Source organism: Rattus rattus, chromosome X (assembly GCF_011064425.1).
Source record: "Rattus rattus isolate New Zealand chromosome X, Rrattus_CSIRO_v1, whole genome shotgun sequence".
NCBI classification, from domain to species: Eukaryota; Metazoa; Chordata; class Mammalia; order Rodentia; family Muridae; genus Rattus; species Rattus rattus.
The window spans coordinates 127,100,937-127,121,484 of NC_046172.1; the positions used below are offsets into that span (position 1 = coordinate 127,100,937).

At 40.4% G+C, this 20,548-nt stretch overlaps 1 protein-coding gene across 1 annotated transcript in view; it reads left to right on the forward strand.

Moving 5' to 3' along the window:
• Aff2 (AF4/FMR2 family member 2) overlaps nucleotides 1–20,548 on the forward strand; it is a gene marked incomplete at its 5' end in the record, with an annotated part of 51,485 nt that overhangs the window by 11,096 nt on the left and 19,841 nt on the right. The window contains 4 exon segments of the mRNA XM_032889505.1: nucleotides 1,935–2,053; nucleotides 12,472–12,691; nucleotides 18,429–18,730; nucleotides 19,304–19,367. Coding sequence (XP_032745396.1) covers nucleotides 1,935–2,053; nucleotides 12,472–12,691; nucleotides 18,429–18,730; nucleotides 19,304–19,367 — 705 coding nt within the window.

Consider the following 20,548-nt stretch of genomic DNA (forward strand, 5'->3'; position numbering starts at 1 on the left):
TTGGGATAATTAATGACTAGGACTTAGGAAATTGGGGAATGCTAGGGGACGAGAAACCATAAAACTTGGAGACCACCAAAGGACAAGAAAGTACAAGAAGACTATATAGTCTTAAGAGACTGGAGATGCCTGAGAAATTACTAGGAGCGGTATAATAGTGGCATGACATTGAGCATCAAGGAGACGGTCAAGCATTGCGAAGGGTGAAAATTCTGCAAGACTATGTCAGAGAGGGTCGTACTAAGAAGTAGGTCCTTCCCAGGCAACAAGAGGATGCAAGAAGACAGGAGAATTGGAAGGAATTTGAGTGATAGGAAAATGAAACGATCTGTGTGGTTGGGGAGCTGGAGGGGCTGTCTCAACGGAACTACATGAAGGCAGATCAATTCAAGGAGGCGGGTGCGTCCTGAAGAGAATTCCCAGTGCTCTCTACTGAGTTCTGCACTAAACTATACAAAGAATTCTAGACTCGTGAGTAAGAAGTGTGGCACTCTTGACCTACTTTGTTTCTTCTTTCTTAATGAGTAGAACTGTACAGAGTGAAAATATGCCTCTGCAATGAATACATCTAAGAATTAAAGGCTTTTCACATGCTCCTCTCACTTACATGTTGTTGATTGCATAGACAGCCTTTATAAGCCACGCACAAGCCTCATGTTGTTCAACAGAATTCCTGTCAAGTCAAGGTTACAATGTTCATTTCTGAACTGTCCTTTGTAAAGGAACTGTTGAAGAGAGAAGTGTATGAAAATTATAGAATCTCTTCACTTTTATTATAAGGTCCCTGTGCCACACAATCTTTAATCAGATACGTATTTAATTATTTATTTTTACTTATTTACTTCACATCCCACTCACTGCTCCTCTCTTGGTCACCCCCTCTCACAATCCTTCCCCTATTCCCCCTTCCCTTCTCCTCTGAGTATCCCCTCTGAGTATGCCCTACCCTGGCACTTCAAGTCTCTGAGAGCTCAGTTGCTTCCTCTCCCACTGAAATCAGACAAGGCAGCCCAGCTAGAAGAACATAGCCCACATACAGGCAACAGCTTTTGGGATACCCCGTTCCAGTTGTTCAGAACCTACAGGAAGGTCAAGCTGCATATCTGATACATATGTATGGGGATGCCAAGGTCCTGTCCATGTATATTTTCTGGTTGGTGGTTCAGACTCTGAGAGCCCCAATAGTCTAGGTTAGTTGACTCTGTTGGTCTTCCTGTGGAGTTTCTATCCCCTTCAGAGCCCACAATCCTTCCTGCTATTCTTCCATAAGAGTCCCCAAGTTCCATCTACTGTGTGGCTATGGGTATTTTGTACCTGCCTGAGTCAGCTGCTGGGTAAAGCCTCTCAGAGGACAACATTCTCCAATCTGCAAGCATATCAGAGAATTATTAATATTGTCAGGGATTGGTGCTTGCCCAAGCAATGGGTCTCGATTTGGGCTGGTTATTGATTGGCCATTCCCTCAGTCTCTGCTCCATCCCCCATGCCTGTATTTCTTGGAGACAGGATAAATTTTGCATTGAAAGCTTTGTGGGTGGGCTGGTGTTTCTATCCCTCCAAATGGGGTTCCTGCCTGGCTACAGGAGGTAACATCTTAAGGTTAATCAGATATTTACATTAAAGTTCAAACCTCTCATCAGCTAACTTTTGGTAGGAGTAGATTAGGGAAATTTGATTGTTTTCTGTCTAATCAAAGGTATACACTTATCTCCCCAACCAAGAAAACTGTCTTGCTCAATTTGTGTGGTGCATGTGTGGCATGTGTGTGTGTGTGTGTGTGTGTGTGTGTGTGTGTGTGTGTGTGAGAGAGAGAGAAAAGAGAGAGAGAGAGAGAGAGAGAGAGAGAGAGAGAAAGAAAGAGAGAGGAGAGGGGGGCTTATCTGGATATATGGTGTATGTATCTGAATCTCTGTATATTTTTTTCCCCGTAAAAGCCAGCAGAAGCTGCAGAGAAAATCCCTGAGAAGAAGCAACGCCTGGAGGACACTACTATCTGCCTGCTTCCCCCTTGCATCTCACCAGCCCCACCCCACAAGCCTCCCAACACTAGAGAGTAAGTTTTCCTTGTTTTAGTGTCCTGGGCCTTGCATGATTGTTTTAACTTAAAAAAAAATCATGTTTGAACATATTAGGGGCTTCCTGTCTCATTAGAATGCCAGGCTAGAATCAGGAGTGGCTTAATCTAGGCTTGACAACAATCTCTGGCAAATTGTCTAACATGAATTAAGAACAGAATATGGGATATCATGTTTAGGGTGGATAAGAGCTTTTAAGAACCATTTCTTTATTACAACTCAGAACAATAATCAAAATTAACCACAGGGAACATTCTGCACCAAGCAGAAAATAAAAAAGTGAATTAAAGAAAGGAAATATCAGAAAACACATATCATCTTAATGAGATCAATCTGCTTTTGGCCAAGGCTCAGTTCTAAAGGTGACTAGACAATTTCCCTTATCTTGATAGGCTGCTATTTTAAATGCCATTTCCTAGTGTTAATACAAAAGTAGAAGACTAGTCCTTGTATCCTGTCTCTACAGAGCTCAGGAGAATGACATGTTTGGGAAATTGTGCTCTACCCCCATGAGGGTAGTTCTGTGGTGAGAAAAGGCTGGTAGAGATAGATAAGTTGATTCTAACAAACTGTCCCCCTCCCTCTTCTTTGTTTGTGGCAAGTTTCCAGAATTAAGCATGAGGAATCCTAGTCCTTTCCCTAGTCAAAGAACATCATCTTTCTCCAGAGAAGTCTAACCCTCTGTTTCTAGCAAGCATTATAACTGAGTCCTTTCTGTTTTATAAATATTACTTAACCAACAATCATGTCAGCTACTCGAGACATTCTGTCTATGTAATTATTGCAATAAATTCATTCAACATTGGAGATTACTCCCATCAAAGCCCAGTTTTAGAGTCTATTAGGGTGCCCAAAGCAGAGGCAATCTGGACAACTGCCACTAACAATTGATTTCACAGATTACTATTTAACATCAGGGCTACAGCATCAATCTGTCACACATCAGATGTTGGAAAGACGTTATCAGCTTGAATGTGTCTGGCTTCTTGTTTTGAAATGAAAGATAGAAACAGATTCTTTATTGTTAGACCTTCTCGACAAAGTAACATTTGATCCCCAGGATGCCTGCCCCAACTCTGAAAAATCACTTACTATTTTTTTTTATTTTTTTTTATTATTATTAACTTGAGTATTTCTTATATACATTTCGAGTGTTATTCCCTTTCCCGGTTTCCGGGCAAACATCCCCCTCCCCCCTCCCCTTCCTTATGGGTGTTCCCCTCCCAACCCTCCCCCCCTTGCTTCCCTCTCCCCAACAGTCTAGTTCACTGGGGGTTCAGTCTTAGCAGGACCCAGGGCTTCCCCCCTTCCACTGGTGCTCTTACTAGGATATTCATTGCTACCTATGAGGTCAGAGTCCAGGGTCAGTCCATGTATAGTCTTTGGGTAGTGGCTTAGTCCTAGAAGCTCTGTTTGGTTGGCATTGCTGTACATATGGGGTCTCGAGCTCCTTCAAGCTCTTCCAGTTCTTTCTCTGATTCCTTCAATGGGGGTCCCTGTTCTCAGTTCAGTGGTTTCCTGCTGGCATCGCCTCTGTATTTTACTGTATTCTGGCTGTGTCTCTCAGGGCGATATGCATTCACTTTTGATCATCCGTCTTGAGTTTCATTTTGTTCTAGGCATCTAGGGTAATTCAAGCATTTGGGCTAATAGCCACTTATCAATGAGTACATACCATGTATGTCTTTCTGTGATTGGTTAGCTCACTCAGGATGATATTTTCCAGTTCAACCATTTGCCTACAATTTCATAAAGTCATTGTTTTGATAGCTGAGTAATATTCCATTGTGTAGATGTACCATTTTCTGTATCCATTCCTCTGTTGAAGGGCATCTGGGTTCTTTCCAGCTTCTGGCTATTATAAATAAGGCTGCGATGAACATAGTGGAGCACGTGTCTTTTTTTTATATGTTGGGGCATCTTTTTGGGTATATGCCCAGGAGAGGGTATAAGCTGGATCCTCAGGCAGTTCAATGTCCAATTTTCTGAGGAACCTCCAGACTGATTTCCAGAATGGTTGTAGCAGTCTGCAACCCCACCAACAATGGAGGAGTGTTCCCCTTTCTCCACATCCTGCCAGCATTTGCTGTCACCTGAGTTTTTTGATCTTAGCCATTCTCACTGGTGTGAGGTGAAATCTCAGGGTTGTTTTGATTTGCATTTCCCTTATGACTAACGAGGTTGAACATTTCTTTAGGTGTTTCTCGGCCATTCGGTATTCCTCAGCTGTGAATTCTTTGTTTAGCTCTGAATCCCATTTTTTAATAGGGTTATTTGTCTCCCTGCGGTCTAACTTCTTGAGTTCTTTGTATATTTTGGATATAAGCCCTCTATCTGTTGTAGGATTGGTAAAGATCTTTTCCCAATCTGTTGGTTGTCGTTTGTCCTAACCACAGTGTCCTTTGCCTTACAGAAGCTTTGCAGTTTTATGAGATCCCATTTGTCGATTCTTGATCTTAAAAGCATAAGCCATTGGTGTTTTTGTTCAGGAAATTTTTTCCAGTGCCCATGTGTTCAAATGCTTCCCTAGTTTTTCTTCTATTAGTTTGAGTGTATCTGGTTTGATGTGGAGGTCCTTTATCCACTTGGACTTAAGCTTTGTACAGGGTGATAAGCATGGATCGATCTGCATTCTTCTACATGTTGACCTCCAGTTGAACCAGCACCATTTGCTGAAAATGCTATCTTTTTCCATTGGATGGTTTTGGCTCCTTTGTCAAAAAATCAAGTGCCCATAGGTGTGTGGGTTCATTTCTGGGTCTTCAATTCTGTTCCATTGGTCTATCTGTCTGTCTCTGTACCAATACCATGCAGTTTTTATCACTATTGCTCTATAATACTGCTTGAGTTCTGGGATAGTGATTCCCCCTGAAGTCCTTTTATTGTTGAGGATAGTTTTAGCTATCCTGGGTTTTTTGTTATTCCAGATGAATTTGCAAATTGTTCTGTCTAAGTCTTTGAAGAATTGGATTGGTATTTTGATGGGGATTTCATTGAATCTGTAGATCGCTTTTGGTAGAATGGCCATTTTTACTATATTAATCCTGCCAATCCATGAGCATGGGAGATCTTTCCATCTTCTGAGATCTTCTTCAATTTCTTTCTTCAGAGTCTTGAAGTTCTTATTGTACAGATCTTTCCCTTGCTTGGTTAAAGTCACACCGAGGGACTTTATATTATTTGGGTCTATTATGAAGGGTGCCGTTTCCCTAATTTCTTTCTCGGCTTGTTTCTCTTTTGTGTAGAGGAAGGCTACTGATTTATTTGAGTTAATTTTATACCCAGCCACTTTGCTGAAGTTGTCTATCAGCTTTAGTAGTTCTCTGGTGGAACTTTTGGGATCACTTAAATATACTATCATATCATCTGCAAATAGTGATATTTTGACTTCTTCTTTTCCGATCTGTATCCTTGACCTCCTTTTGTTGTCTGATTGCTCTGGCTAGAACTTCAAGAACTATATTGAATAAGTAGGGAGAGAGTGGGCAGCCTTGTCTAGTCCCTGATTTTAGTGGGATTGCTTCAAGTTTCTCTCCATTTAGTTTAATGTTAGCAACTGGTTTGCTGTATATTGCTTTTACTATGTTTAGGTATGGGCCTTGAATTCCTATTCTTTCCAGGACTTTTATCATGAAGGGGTGTTGAATTTTGTCAAATGCTTTCTCAGCATCTAATGAAATGATCATGTGGTTTTGCTCTTTCAGTTTGTTTATATAATGGATCACGTTGATGGTTTTCCGTATATTAAACCATCCCTGCATGCCTGGGATGAAGCCTACTTGATCATGGTGGATGATTGTTTTGATGTGCTCTTGGATTCGGTTTGCCAGAATTTTGTTGAGTATTTTTGCGTCGATATTCATAAGGGAAATTGGTCTGAAGTTCTCTTTCTTTGTTGGGTCTTTGTGTGGTTTAGGTATAAGAGTAATTGTGGCTTCATAGAAGGAATTCGGTAGTGCTCCATCTGTTTCAATTTTGTGGAATAGTTTGGATAATATTGGTACGGGTCTTCTATGAAGGTCTGATAAATTCTGCACTAAACCCGTCTGGACCTGGGCTCTTTTTGGTTGGGAGACCTTTAATGACTTCTTCTATTTCCTTAGGAGTTATGGGGTTGTTTAACTGGTTTATCTGTTCCTGATTTAACCTCGGTACCTGGTATCTGTCTAGGAAATTGTCCATTTCCTGCAGATTTTCAAGTTTTGTTGAATATAGGCTTTTATAGTAAGATCTGATGATTTTTTGAATTTCCTCTGAATCTGTAGTTATGTCTCCCTTTTCATTTCTGATTTTGTTAATTTGGACACACTCTCTGTGTCCTCTCGTTAGTCTGGCTAAGGGTTTATCTATCTTGTTGATTTTCTCAAAGAACCAACTTTTGGTTCTGTTGATTCTTTCTATGGTCCTTTTTGTTTCTACTTGGTTGATTTCAGCTCTGAGTTTGATTATTTCCTGCCTTCTACTCCTCCTGGGTGTATTTGCTTCTTTTTGTTCTAGAGCTTTTAGGTGTGCTGTCAAGCTGCTGACATATGCTCTTTCCTGTTTCTTTCTGCAGGCACTCAGCGCTATGAGTTTTCCTCTTAGTACAGCTTTCATTGTGTCCCATAAGTTTGGGTATGTTGTACCTTCATTTTCATTAAATTCTAAAAGTTTTAATTTCTTTCTTTATTTCTTCCTTGACCAGGTTATCATTGAGTAGAGCATTGTTCAATTTCCCACGTATATGTGGGCATTCTTCCCCTATTGTTATTGAAGACCAGCTTTAGGCCTTGGTGGTCCGATAGCACGCATGGGATTATTTTTATCTTTCTGTACCTGTTGAGGCCCGTTTTTTGACCAATTATATGGTCAATTTTGGAGAAAGTACCATGAGGAGCTGAGAAGAAGGTATATCCTTTTACTTTAGGATAGAATGTTCTATAAATATCCGTTAAGTCCATTTGGCTCATGACTTCTCTTAGTCTGTCTACATCTCTGTTTAATTTCTGTTTCCATGATCTGTCCATTGATGAGAGTGGGGTGTTGAAATCTCCCACTATTATTGTGTGAGGTGCAATGTGTGTTTTGAGCTTTAGTAAGGTTTCTTTTACGTATGTAGGTGCCCTTGTATTTGGGGCATAGATATTTAGGATTGAGAGTTCATCTTGGTGGATTTTTCCTTTGATGAATATGAAGTGTCCTTCCTTATCTTTTTTGATGACTTTTATTTGAAAATTGATTTTATCTGATATTAGAATGGCTACTCCAGCTTGCTTCTTCTGACCATTTGCTTGGAAAGTTGTTTTCCAGCCTTTCACTCTGAGGTAGTGTCTGTCTTTGTCTCTGAGGTGTGTTTCCTGTAGGCAGCAGAATGCAGGGTCCTCCTTGCGTATCCAGTTTGTTAATCTATGTCTTTTTATTGGAGAGTTGAGGCCATTGATGTTGAGAGATATTAAGGAATAGTGATTATTGCTTCCGGTTGTATTCATATTTGGATGTGAGGTTATGTTTGTGTGCTTTTCTTCTCTTTGTTTTGTTGCCAAGACGATTAGTTTCTTGCTTCTTCTAGGGTATAGCTTGCCTCCTTATGTTGGGCTTTACCATTTATTATCCTTTGTAGTGCTGGATTTGTAGAAAGATATTGTGTAAATTTGGCTTTGTCATGGAATATCTTGGTTTCTCCATCTATGTTGATTGAGAGTTTTGCAGGATACAGTAACCTGGGCTGGCATTTGTGTTCTCTTAGGGTCTGTATGACATCAGTCCAGGATCTTCTGGCCTTCATAGTTTCTGGCAAAAAGTCTGGTGTGATTCTGATAGGTCTGCCTTTATATGTTACTTGACCTTTTTCCTTACTGCTTTTAATATTCTTTCTTTATTTTGTGCGTTTGGTGTTTTGACTATTATGTGACGGGAGGTGTTTCTTTTCTGGTCAATCTATTTGGAGTTCTGTAGGCTTCTTGTATGCCTATGGGTATCTCTTTTTTAGGTTAGGGAAGTTTTCTTCTATGATTTTGTTGAAGATATTTACTGGTCCTTTGAGCTGGGAGTCTTCACTCTCTTCTATACCTATTATCCTTAGGTTTGATCTTCTCATTGAGTCCTGGATTTCCTGTATGTTTTGGACCAGTAGCTTTTTCCGCTTTACATTATCTTTGACAGTTGAGTCAATGATTTCTATGGAATCTTCTGCTCCTGAGATTCTCTCTTCCATCTCTTGTATTCTGTTGGTGAAGCTTGTATCTACAGCTCCTTGTCTCTTCTTTTGGTTTTCTATATCCAGGTTGTTTCCATGTGTTTCTTTCTTGATTGCTTCTATTTCCATTTTTAATTCCTTCAACTGTTTGATTGTGTTTTCCTGGAATTCTTTCAGGGATTTTGTGTCTCCTCCCTATGGGCTTCTACTTGTTTATTTATGTTTTCCTGGAATTCTTTCAGGGATTTTTGTGTCTCCTCTCTATGGGCTTCTACTTGTTTATTTATGTTTTCCTGGAATTCTTTCAGGCATTTTTGCGATTCCTCTCTGTAGGCTTCTACTTGTTCTCTAAGGGAGTTCTTCACGTCTTTCTTGAAGTCCTCCAGCATCATGGTCAAATATGATTTTGAATCTAGATCTTGCTTTTCTGGTGTGTTTGGATATTCCATGTTTGTTTTGATGGGAGAATTGGGCTCCGATGGTGCCAGGTAGTCTTGGTTTCTGTTGCTTGGGTTCCTGCGCTTGCCTCTCGCCATCAGATTATCTCTAGTGTTACTTTGTTCTGCTATTTCTGACAGTGGCTAAACTGTCCTATAAGCCTGTGTGTCAGGAGTGCTGTAGACCTGTTTTCCTGTTTTCTTTCTGCCAGTTATCGGGACAGAGTGTTCTGCTTTCGGGCGTGTAGTTTTTCCTCTCTACAGGTCTTCAGCTGTTCCTGTGGACCTGTGTCTTGAGTTCACCAGGCAAGTCACTTGCAGCAGAAAAGTTGGTCTTACCTGTGGACCCGAGGCTCAAGTTCGATTGCGGGGTGCTGCCCACGCGCTCTCCGTGGAGGCAGCAACCAGGAAGATCTGCGCCGCCCCTTCCGGGAGGTTCCGTGCACCAGGGTTCCAGATATCTTTTGGTGTTTTCCTCTGGGCTCAGTACTGTGTGCAGCATGCAGTCTCTTCTGGTTTCCCAGGAGTGTCCGCCTCTCTGAAGGTTTAGCTCTCCCTCCCACGGGATTTGGGTGCAGAGAACTGTTTATCCGGTGGTCCCTTCAGGTGCGGTGTCTCAGGCGCTGTGGACCTGCTGCTCCTGGGCCCTCCTCTCGGGTACCCAGAGGCCGTTAACAGTTTCCTCCTGGGCCAGGGATGTGGGCAGGGGTGGGCAAAGGTGGTGGTCTCCTCCGCCTGCTGCCTCAGGAGTGCTCCCGCCCGACCAGGCGGCGAGAACTCCCCTCAGGGGGCCTGGGAGCAGAGAGCTGCTGAGGGCAGGGATCCGCCGGCCCCGGAGTCTGGCCAAACACCGGAAGTGTCCAGTCCCAGAGGAACTCCGCCTCTGTGAGACCTGAGTTTACCAGGCAAGTCGTTTGTAGCAGAAAAGTTGGTCTTACCTGTGGACCCGAGGCTCAAGTTTGCTTGCGGGGTGCTGCCCACGGGCTCTCCGCTGCGGCAGCAACCAGGAAGAAATCACTTACTATTTGTGACATGTGCATGTAGTCTTTGGTGCAATCTGTCTTTAAAAGATCTATTAATATAGTTCTCAGAAAAAGATACCCAGTGAAGCAATTGGAATCCCTTTTGCTGGGCGCAGACCAGGTATATGAGGAAGCGTGGATCTTGATGTTCAAACATAGTCATTCCTGGAGGAAAGATAAAATGTCATAGTGGTGATACAATCCTTCCTTAGTTCCCAGTTCATACCACCTACAGATTAAAGGGAGAGCACAGGGTAGTGGACAATTGCCACACCCTCAATGCTTTACTAAGCAATCTTACCAGGGAATTGTTAGTCCAATTTATGGAATAGTCACTATCAAAAAGAAAGTAACTCTCAATTGAGAAATGGCCCAGGTTTTATATGCACTCTGTTCTTAGAGTAAGTGGGAAATTCCTATTTCCCTGGGAGTATTTATCATTCAGCTTAGAACTTTGACATGTTCTTATACTTCTCAATATGAACTCCTTGGAACTTAGGGTCTTCTTTTGGAAACACTCTTGCAATCTTTATATGTTCACTTGTTCTTTGACCCTTTGCTCTAAATCCTTAGAAACTCCTAAGAGAAAATCTTTTCCTTTATAAATGAATATACTAAACCTGGTAAAGATGCTATATCTGATTATGACAACTGGAGTTACCCCATCAACTCAAAGGAAGCTCTTTTGAGTACCTCACATTTAGAACTTGACATAGCCATAGCAATGTTCTTTTGTTTTGATCTACTGTCCTTCTCTATCCTATATAACGATGGATATATATATATATATATATATATATACATATATATAGACTTGTGGTGAAAACAACCACAGTGAGCTTTCTTAGAAAAAAACTACCCTGAAAGTCTTTTTGTCAATGAAATTATTAAGTATCCCAAACCTTTAGCTTGCTATTGAATAGATAAAAAGGGACTAGACTTTTCTCCATTGATCAGCAGGAGAATATGGGAAACGATTGATATCCAGTTTACTATCAAGTACCTCTCAAAAACTGCTATTCACCCTGCAGCCCACATTACCTTCCTAGCCAGGTTAAGTGGGGGAGGTGCTAGTTACAAATAATAGAGGAAATAGCAATGTTTTACTTGTGTGTATACATATCTTCAAAGGTCAAGTACCATTATAATTATTATACTTTATGTGTTTTATTGTTAGAGAAACTTCATGGATAAGAATCCTGATATATGGCTAAACAAGTCTTTAAGAGGTCAAGAGCACTTGTTGCTCTTGAAGAGCATCTGGGTTGGATTTCCAGCATCCTCACGGTGACTTGCAGCCTCCTGTAGTAACTCTAGTTATAGGGAATTCAACACCCTCTTCTGACCTCCTCAGGTGCCAGCAAACACATATGTGCAGTGCAGGAAAAACACTGATACACATAAAATGAATCTAAAATAAAACCTGTTGGTCCATATGTCCACTATCATTTTATATGGCATCACAATAATAGTAAAATGGCTACTATTTCAAAGAAATTTCAAAAATAATTAGAAAGTGTTTTACATTAATTTTATGATAATGTCAGAATTATTTTCTCTTTTGAAAAGGTCCGCTAAATGTCAACAAAATAGAGCCACATGAATGAGACAAAAGATGAGGAAGAAGGAAGGTACTATTATAATCAGCAAATATGTATCACAAAGGAAAGGGGAACAAGAAGCTTTCACTGATTTCTCCTTCAGGAAATCAGACCACCGGAATGCTTGTTCATCCTTGATTTGTTGCTCTGTGATACAGCAAATCTATACATCTAGACACTGACTGAAATTGACCAAGAGGAAAACATAAATTCTTGTTGACTTAATTTGCTATGGAAAATTGCAGTCAATAATCATGAAAAGCAAATGGCTGCACAGTGCAATATTAGTTGTCCAAGAAAAGATTAAAATTCAAGTAATCTTCATTGATTAGGCCAAGACAGTAACTAAAATGAAAATCCATGACCCAATTACCATGTAAAGCAGTTAGCATAAGATTTTAGTTGTTTTGTTTTATTTGAAGTCTCAGTCTGTTTGATGATGCCCATTTTATGGGCAGATAAATCACTTTAAAAGCACAGGGGTACTTTTGATATTGCATATGTCTCTTGTCAATATCACTAAAGAATATTTTAAATGGGGTTTTCAAGTGTATTACATCAACACTACAATATAACAATTTAAGGTGAGTGGGTGTTTACATCTTGGCATTGGCATAGAGCATTTTTAAAGCCAATTTGTAAAGTTTTACACTAGTCTTTAGGGTGTAGTTTATTTCATAATGTATATACATAATATTTTGTTTAAATGTGGGATATATTGTTTATTGCACCACTTATTGCTGAACTGTTTAGTTAAGTCTTAGAAGAGAGTATCATGAAAAATGAAAAGGTTGAAGACTACATTGTGTTTTGTACAGCTACTTGACACTAATCTTGATACGTTTCAGATATCAAACTGTAGCCCTCTCATTAAGTATCTACATTGGTCATAGGACTCTGTATCTCAGAGAGAATGGGTCTTGGAGATGTATCCATGTACATATCTTCACATGTATGAAGCAAGATTCTTTCCATATATATATATATATATATATATATATATATATATATATATATATACACACACACAGACGCATATTCAAGCAGGTAACAAATCATCAAGGTATGCATCATTTTAGCTGAAGAGACCATACTAGTGATGAGAATTCCAAATGAAACAAGATGAGACTTTATGGCACCACACACTTTTTGTTTCCACAGAAATTCATCCAGGAGAGCAAACAGGAAAAGAGAAGAAAAGCTGTTCCCTCCCGCACTTTCCCCACTGGCAGAGGACCCTCCACGTCGCAGAAATGTCAGTGGCAACAATGGGTTCTTCAGTCAAGACAAAAATATCTCCATGGCTGGACAAATCACCTCTACCAAACCTAAAAGAAGTGAAGGCAAATTCTGTGCTACTTTCAAAGGGATATCCATAAGTGTAAGTACCGTTGAAGAAATACTATGGCAAGTTCCGTAAGTGTAAGTACCGTCGAAGAAATACTATGGCAAGTAAAAATAAGTTAACGCAGCTGGACTAGTGTGACTTTCCCAAGGGAATATTGCAAGGGAGGAATTGGCACAGAAGAACCAAGTGTGTCTTTGTATAGAAATACTCAAACTCTCTATTATTCCAAAGGCACTGGGTGTCCTTCGCTTTGATCTCACTATACCTTGAGGGTGGAAAGGGCACTGTCATAATACTGAACAAAGAAACTGCTATGTGGTAGGCACTGATCTTCTCACCTAGTGGTTCCCCACCGTCCTAATGCTGTGAAATTTTTTGTTGCTACTTCATAACTTTAAGTATGCTGGTGTTTTGTGTCATAATGTGTATATCTGATATGCAGATGGTCTTAGGTGATCCCTGTGAAAGAGGTCATGACCCATAGGCTGACAACTGCTGTTCTAGTGAGAAAAATAGGTGAAATCAAGGTTGTCCAAGGTCACTAAATAGGAATAGGAACCCCACATTGCTGCTTCCCACTATTCAGATTTGCAAATGTGAATTGTTAGAAAAATAGGATTGACTTTCTATGGTGGGTCTCTTCTAAAAGGCACAATCATGTCTCTAAGCTAAACAACTCTCCAGTTCTTTGTGTTATACTACATCTCGATTAGCATAGACTATAGAATGATATAATTTCAAAATCCATACACGACGTCACTTCACTTTTTTGTTGTTGTTGTTGTTAGTATTTTTTTTCATCTTTATTAACGAGTATTTCTTATTTACATTTCGATTGTTATTCCCTTTCCTGGTTTCCATGCCAACATCCCCCTAACCCCTCCCACTCCCCTTCTTTATGGTTATTCCCCTCCCCATCCTCCCCCCCTTGCTTCCCTCTCCCCAACAGTCTAGTTCACTGGGGGTTCAGTCTTAGCAGGACCCAGGGCTTCCCCTTCCACTGGTGCTCTTACTAGGATATTCATTGCTATCTATGAGGTCAGAGTCCAGGGTCAGTCCATGTATAGTCTTTAGGTAGTGGCTTAGTCCCTGGAAGCTCTGGTTGCTTGGCATTATTGTACATCTGGGGTCTCAAGCCCCTTCAAGCTCTTCCAGTTCTTTCTCTGATTCCTTCAACGGGGTCCTATTCTCAGTTCAGTGGTTTGCTGCTGGCATTCGCCTCTGTATTTGCTGTATTCTGGCTGTGTCTCTCAGGTTCGGATCTACATCCGCTCCTGTCGGTCTGCACTTCTTTGCTTCATCCATCTTGTTTAATTGGGTGGCTGTATATATATGGGCCACATGTGGGGCAGGCTCTGAATGGGTGTTCCTTCAGTCTCTGTTCTAAACTTTGCCTCCCTATTCCCTCCCAAGGGTGTTCTTGTTCCCCTTTTAAAGGAGTGAAGCATTCACATTTTGGTCATCCTTCTTGAGTTTCATGTGTTCTGTGCATCTAGGGTAATTCGAGCATTTGGGCTAATATCCACTTATCAATGAGTGCATACCATGTGTGTTTTCCTCTGATTGGGTTACCTCACTCAGGATATTTTCCAGTTCACTTCACTTTTCAAACATAAGAATAAGAGCTATTGAAATGATGAGTTACAGCCTCACTAAAAATGTTAATGACCAATATATATGCATATAAATATACATAATACATATCGTGATGAATGCAGATATAGCACTCCCATATATCCATTCTTCTGATATATAAGCCTCTATTACCTAAAATATCTATGATGGCTCAGGTGACATGTTTATCTCTGTGTAATATAACTAATATCATAAACTCCTACACTGTCTTCTACTGCAAAATCTTGGAAGGCATGGACATAGCAAGGGAATTAATTATCTTTGTATACTGCTAGCATGTTGTTACAAACAATTAGGTATTATAAGCAAATGTTGTAAATTTTATTATGGCAAACATAATGCTTCAAGAAACTACAGTCAGATACACATGACAAAAAATTACTAAGGTAATGTTATAAATATCAGTATATTTTGTCCTAGAAATGCATCCTTTGTGTTTTATAACACTTACCTAAGTTCTTTTTTTACTTTGAAATGTAAATTGAATTTATTTTTAACTAATACAGAAAAGCAAAATAGTACATGACTGGGATGTTATGAGATCACCGGGTGCAAATATATAATGCATTCAGTGTATATTAACTTAAACAGAGGTACTGCTTTAAACATTCAAGTCTTTTGCAAAGGTAATTATTAACTAAAAATATTAATGGCTTTCATGGTGGAATTTCTATATAAACATATGTCATGATTTTGTGATGTTCATTCCATTTTCTCTCAGGTGCCCCTCTTTTCTCTGCCCCAATTTAATACTCAATCACTAACAGTCCCATTTTTATTTCAGGCTATTTTTCAAATCGTTTCTACATATGATAGAGACCACGGGTATATTCTCTTTTTTTGAGAGTGTCCTAAATGCTGCCTTCCTTTTTCGTTTGTCCTTTCCCCTTCCCTCTCAACACATCTTTATTTGGAATCATTTTTCATGCAGATGGAAATCCCTTACTGAAAAACTATACAGCATTATTTACTCTTCCTTGTAGATTCAGATATATCAAATATCAAAGAAAATATTTCTTCCAAGAATGACTAGCTAGCCAGGAAAAACTATCAATTTCTCATGGTTCAAAATTTCTTTTTCTTTAATTAAACATTTTATTTATTTATATCCCAAATGTTGCCCCCTTTCTGGTCCCTCATCCCACAGTTTTTCACTCCATTCCCATCTTCACCTCTCAGAGGGTGCTGTACAGGCTCTCCAGGGCATCCCATTTCCCTGGGGCCTGAAGTCTCTACATATTAGGCACATCCTCTCCCACTGAGACCCAACAAGGCAGTCTTCTGCTACATATATGTCTGGGGCCTTGGACTAGCCCATGTATGCTTTTTGGTTGGTGGCTCAGTCTCTAGGAGTTCCCAGGGGTCCAGGTTAGTTGACTCTATTGCCATCCCTTTCAGTTCCTTCAGTCCTTCACCTAATTCTTTCAGAGTCCCTGACCTCAGTCCAATGGTTGCCTGTGAGTATCTGCATCTATCTTAGTCAGCTGCTGGTATAGCTTCTGAGAGGACAGCCATGTTAGGCTTTTTTTCTGCAAGCACATCTTGGCATCAGCAATAGTATCAAGGTTTGGTACCTGCCCATGGGGTGGATCCCAAGTTGGGCTGATCACTGGTTGGCCTTTCCTTCAGTCTCTGTTCCATTTTTGTCCCTACATGTCTTTTAAACAGGAGTAATTTTGAGTCAAAAGTATTGTAGGTGGGTTGGTGTCCCCATCCCTCCACTGGAGGTCCTATCTGAGTACTGAGGGTAGTCTCTTCAGGTTCCATATCCCCATTGTTGGTCATTTCTGTTAAGGTCACCTGGACTTCCTAGATATTTCCCCCAAACCCCACTCATTCCAGCTGCATATTTCCATTCATGCTCCTGCCCCCAGGCTTCTCTCCTGTCCCCCCAATACCTGATGCTGTCCCCCCTTTTCTGTCCTCTACCCTCTCCCACCAAGGTGTCTCCCTATCTCTACCTCCCATGATTAAAACAAGTTGATTTGTAGGCATATTTCATGTTCACATACTTTTTAAGATGATGACTGTATCTACTATTTTCCAGTTAGATGTTTCTATACTGACATCAATGCCATATGTGTGGTATATGCAGTGCTTCAAGGTTCATGACATATATCTTGGTCATAGAAACAGTTGACAGTGTTCTAAGCTACTACTTCTGATGGTTGGTAAGTGTTTGGCCCAGGGAGTGGCACTATTAGAAGGTGTGACCCTTTTGGAGTAGGAGTGTCATTGTGAGGGTAGGCTATAAGACCCTCATCCTAGTTGCCTGGAAGCTAGTATTCTGTTAGCAGCCTTCAGATGAAGATCTAGAACTCTCATCTCCTGCTGCACCATGCCTGCCTGGATGTTGCCATGCTCCTGTTTTGATGATAATGGACTGAACCTCTGAGCCCATAAGCCAGCCCCAATTAAATGTTGTTTTTATAAGAGTTGCCTTGGTCATGGTGTCTGCTCACAGCAGCAAAACCATAACTATGACACTAACCTTACTGTTTGATCTGGGTCAGTCTGACTCTAAGAGTGTAGACAAAGAACTGGTACAGGAGTCTTTCAGAGATGTACACCTATGATAATCTTTAAAATATATTTCTGTATACAGCATAAGAATTTATAGATATATATCAGTTTTATATGTTTATCTCAATGTGACCTAGGTAGTAAAAATTATCTGATAGCCATGAAGGTCAAGGATCGAGTGGAAAAGGCTGATTTTTATGTATTTAAGGAATACTATACTTAGCTTTTATCTTTAAAGTGACATCTTTAACTAAGGCAAGTATGCATTCCTATGTGTCTGGACACACTTGGCAAATTCTAAGAGTACTGACTGAAGGGGTAGAGTCATAAACCAGAAATAGCTTCTAATCTGATGTGAATAATGAGTCTTGTGTTCAAAGGAGAACATAAAATGGCTGGAAGAGAGACAGGCCCATGAACGGTATAAGAGAAATGAAAGTGCATCTGGATACAGGCACAAGTCAGCTTGTCTAGTGGAGGAGGCATTTGTCCCTACCATGGCTGTTGCAATGCCTCTGACCTGGAGACAACCACAGGAATTGGTGAACTCAATTGCAAGCTCCGATGTGACAAGAGGAAACACCATCTTGTCATTAAATAAAAAGAATTGTTCTTCCTAGGAATTGTCTAAGAGAAATTTGGACCACCTTGGTGTTCAGAAGTTGTCACTGCAGATTCAGAGCATCAAAGAGGAAGGTTGATGTTTCTATTTTTTGAATCACTGTTTATTGCTGAATCTGCATCAACATATGCAAGTTTGACAAATCAGATCAAGAAAGAAGTTAACTGAGGGTCAAACTTTGAGGCACAGCAATCTTAGGGAGACACCAACTAATAAGAGTATAACAAGTAAATGGCACCATGGAAAGTATTATCAGAGATTTAAAAGTCAAGATTGTCCACAGTTGCCAAATGGAGAAAAGTGGGCTGTCACATAAGCGTGGCAACAGTCTTGTGGCATTGCGTGAATGCATAGTTAACAATTCTCAGCACATACTTCCTTCTGGGTTCCATCCTTTTCTACAGCAATGCCAGTGCGAAGCAAACACCAAATAAATCTCTCATTCATTTGTTATGTGACCTGGTGCAAATGAGGTTTTACTCTCTGAAAACTTCAAAATAGCATGCCATTCACTTTTGACAGCAGTCAAGTGTCTCATAAGGAAGAAAGCCTGTGTCAGCCTCCTGTCAGCCAGGACACTGACTATTGAAGAACAGTGCCAGGTTTTCTGATATTCCCCCTCCTCAATTCACTTCTCTCTCTCTCTTTTTCCATGTTCTTTTTCTCCCCGTTTATTATTCCTTCCCTTCCTCTTTAATATATTCTTCTAGACTTAAACCCTTGCCATGGCAGTCTAATTATAGGCTATATAATGACAAAACCTGGCTACCTTACTGTCTAATGTCACCAGAGAACAAAAGTTGATGATCCTCAATATTCATAAAATATTACTAGGATCACCTACCTATACATCCCCAAACTATGTGTATTATTTCTTTTTTTTTTAACGCTGTGTTTCCGACTGTGCTTGACATTCAAAGGATTTCTGAAAACAAAAATGGTTTAAGAAAACCAGACCTAATGGAAGCTATTTGTCTTCCTTTTTTCTAGGAGGGAGATGCTCCAAAAAAGCCTGCCTCTGCCACCGTTACTGTCGCCAATACGGCTATTGCCACTGCTACTGCCACTGCCACTGCTCCTGCCATTGTCACTGCCACTGTCACAGCTACTGCCACCACCACTGCCACAGCTACCACCACAACAACCACCACTACTATTTCTAGCATCACCCCTACAATCACTTCTGGCCTTATGGATAGCAGTCACCTGGAGATGACATCTTGGGCAGCCCTGCCCCTCCTGGCCAGCAGTAGCACCAATGTCCGGAGACCCAAGCTCACTTTTGATGACTCGTATGTTGTCCCCAGATTATTGCAGACCCATTTTGGGAGTGGTGATTGGGGGTGAGGGTAGGATGTATTTTCTAGTGCCAGGTATGTGTCACCCCATATAAGACATTTACATCATGCCCTATAATGTTAAAGGAAAACCCATTCTACACACATACATCGATCAAAAGTAATAAATGTCTTTAGCCCACTTTAACCCTGCATCTTTTTACTCTTTCTTATGGCAGATTCTCTCCTCTGGGCTATTTTCATTCAGTTATTTGGAGAGATGTATAACTATGTGATATATATATATATATATATATATATATATATATATATATATATCTGTAACTGGGGTTAAAGGGTCTAAGTTTCTGTCCATAGGCTATCTTATACTTCAAAGTTCAGTTACAGTGTCATTTCAAGGTTGGTATCAGTAATATATAGATATAATACACTACTATCTATGACAATATTAATCTGCCTTTTTCAAGGCACCATGTAGAAATGAATAGTCAAAAAATACTTGTATTGTTCAGTTTCTGATGAAAAGATGAACTGCTGGTTTGTAAAAGAGTATATTTTGTCCTTTAGTGTTCACAATGCTGACTTTTACATGCAAGAGGCTAAGAAGCTGAAACACAAAGCTGATGCACTGGTAGGTTTCTTCTTCTCATTGTCTCACTCTCTAAAGTACCATATTGTAAACAAAAACAAACAGGGCAAATAAATAAGGGTAGTACCACCCAGAGCTTTTTTTTTCTTTGTACTTAATTCATGAGTTGCTTCTTTTTTGTTACTGTTTTTTTATTGGATATTTTTATTTGCATTTCAAATGTTATCCCCTTTTCCGGTTTCCCATCCATAAATCATCTATCCCAACCCCCTCTTCCTGCTCTGATGTGGGTGTTCCCCCACCCAACCACCCACTCCTTCCTGCCTCCCTGCACTGACATGCCCTTACACTGGGGAGTGCAGCTTTGGCCTGACCAAGGGCTTCTCCTCCCATTGGTGCCCAACAAGGCCCTCCTCTGCTACATATGCAGTTGGAGCCATGGATCTGTCCATGTGTACTCTCAGGATGGTGGTTTAGTCCCTGGGAGCTCTGGTTGGTTGGTATTGTTGTTCTTATGAGGATGCAAGCCCCTTCAGCTCCTTCAATTCTTTGTCTAACTCCTCCAATGGGGACCCTATTCTCAGTTCAATGATTGGATGCTAGCATTCACCTCTATATTTGTCATGTTCTGACAGAGCTTGTCAGGAGACAGCTATATCAGGCTCCTGTCAGCATGCACTTCGTGGCATCAGCAATATTGTTTGGGTTTGGTGGCTGTATGTATGTGGGGTGGATCCCCAAGTGGGGCAGGCTCTAAATGTCCTTTCCTTCAGTCTCTGCTCCAAAACTTTGTCTCTGTATCTCCTCCTATGAATATTTCTGTTTCCCCTTCTAAGAAGGACTGAAGCATCCAGAGCTATTTAAAGCACTGCTTTTCCTCTTTAAAATCAAAATAAGGAAGTCCATGAATATCTATTTGACAAGGTGGTACAGGGGATGATAAAAAGACTGGGATGTACAAGGAAGACCATGAAGGTAAAAAGTTGAAGGACTAGGAAAAAAATAAAATGTACAGACATCCCCATAATGTGGTTAGAAGTAACATCACTGGCAACTGCTTCCATGGTGGCAAAAATTGATTCTCAGGGTAAAGTAGAAAATTCTAGCTACTGTATAGAGCTGTGGCCCTTCAAAACAATCGCATAAAGAGAAACTCGGTGTTTTGTGCTATTAAAGCTTTATTTGTAGTATATAAAATGTCTTTAGAAAAGTTTTTGGAGGTA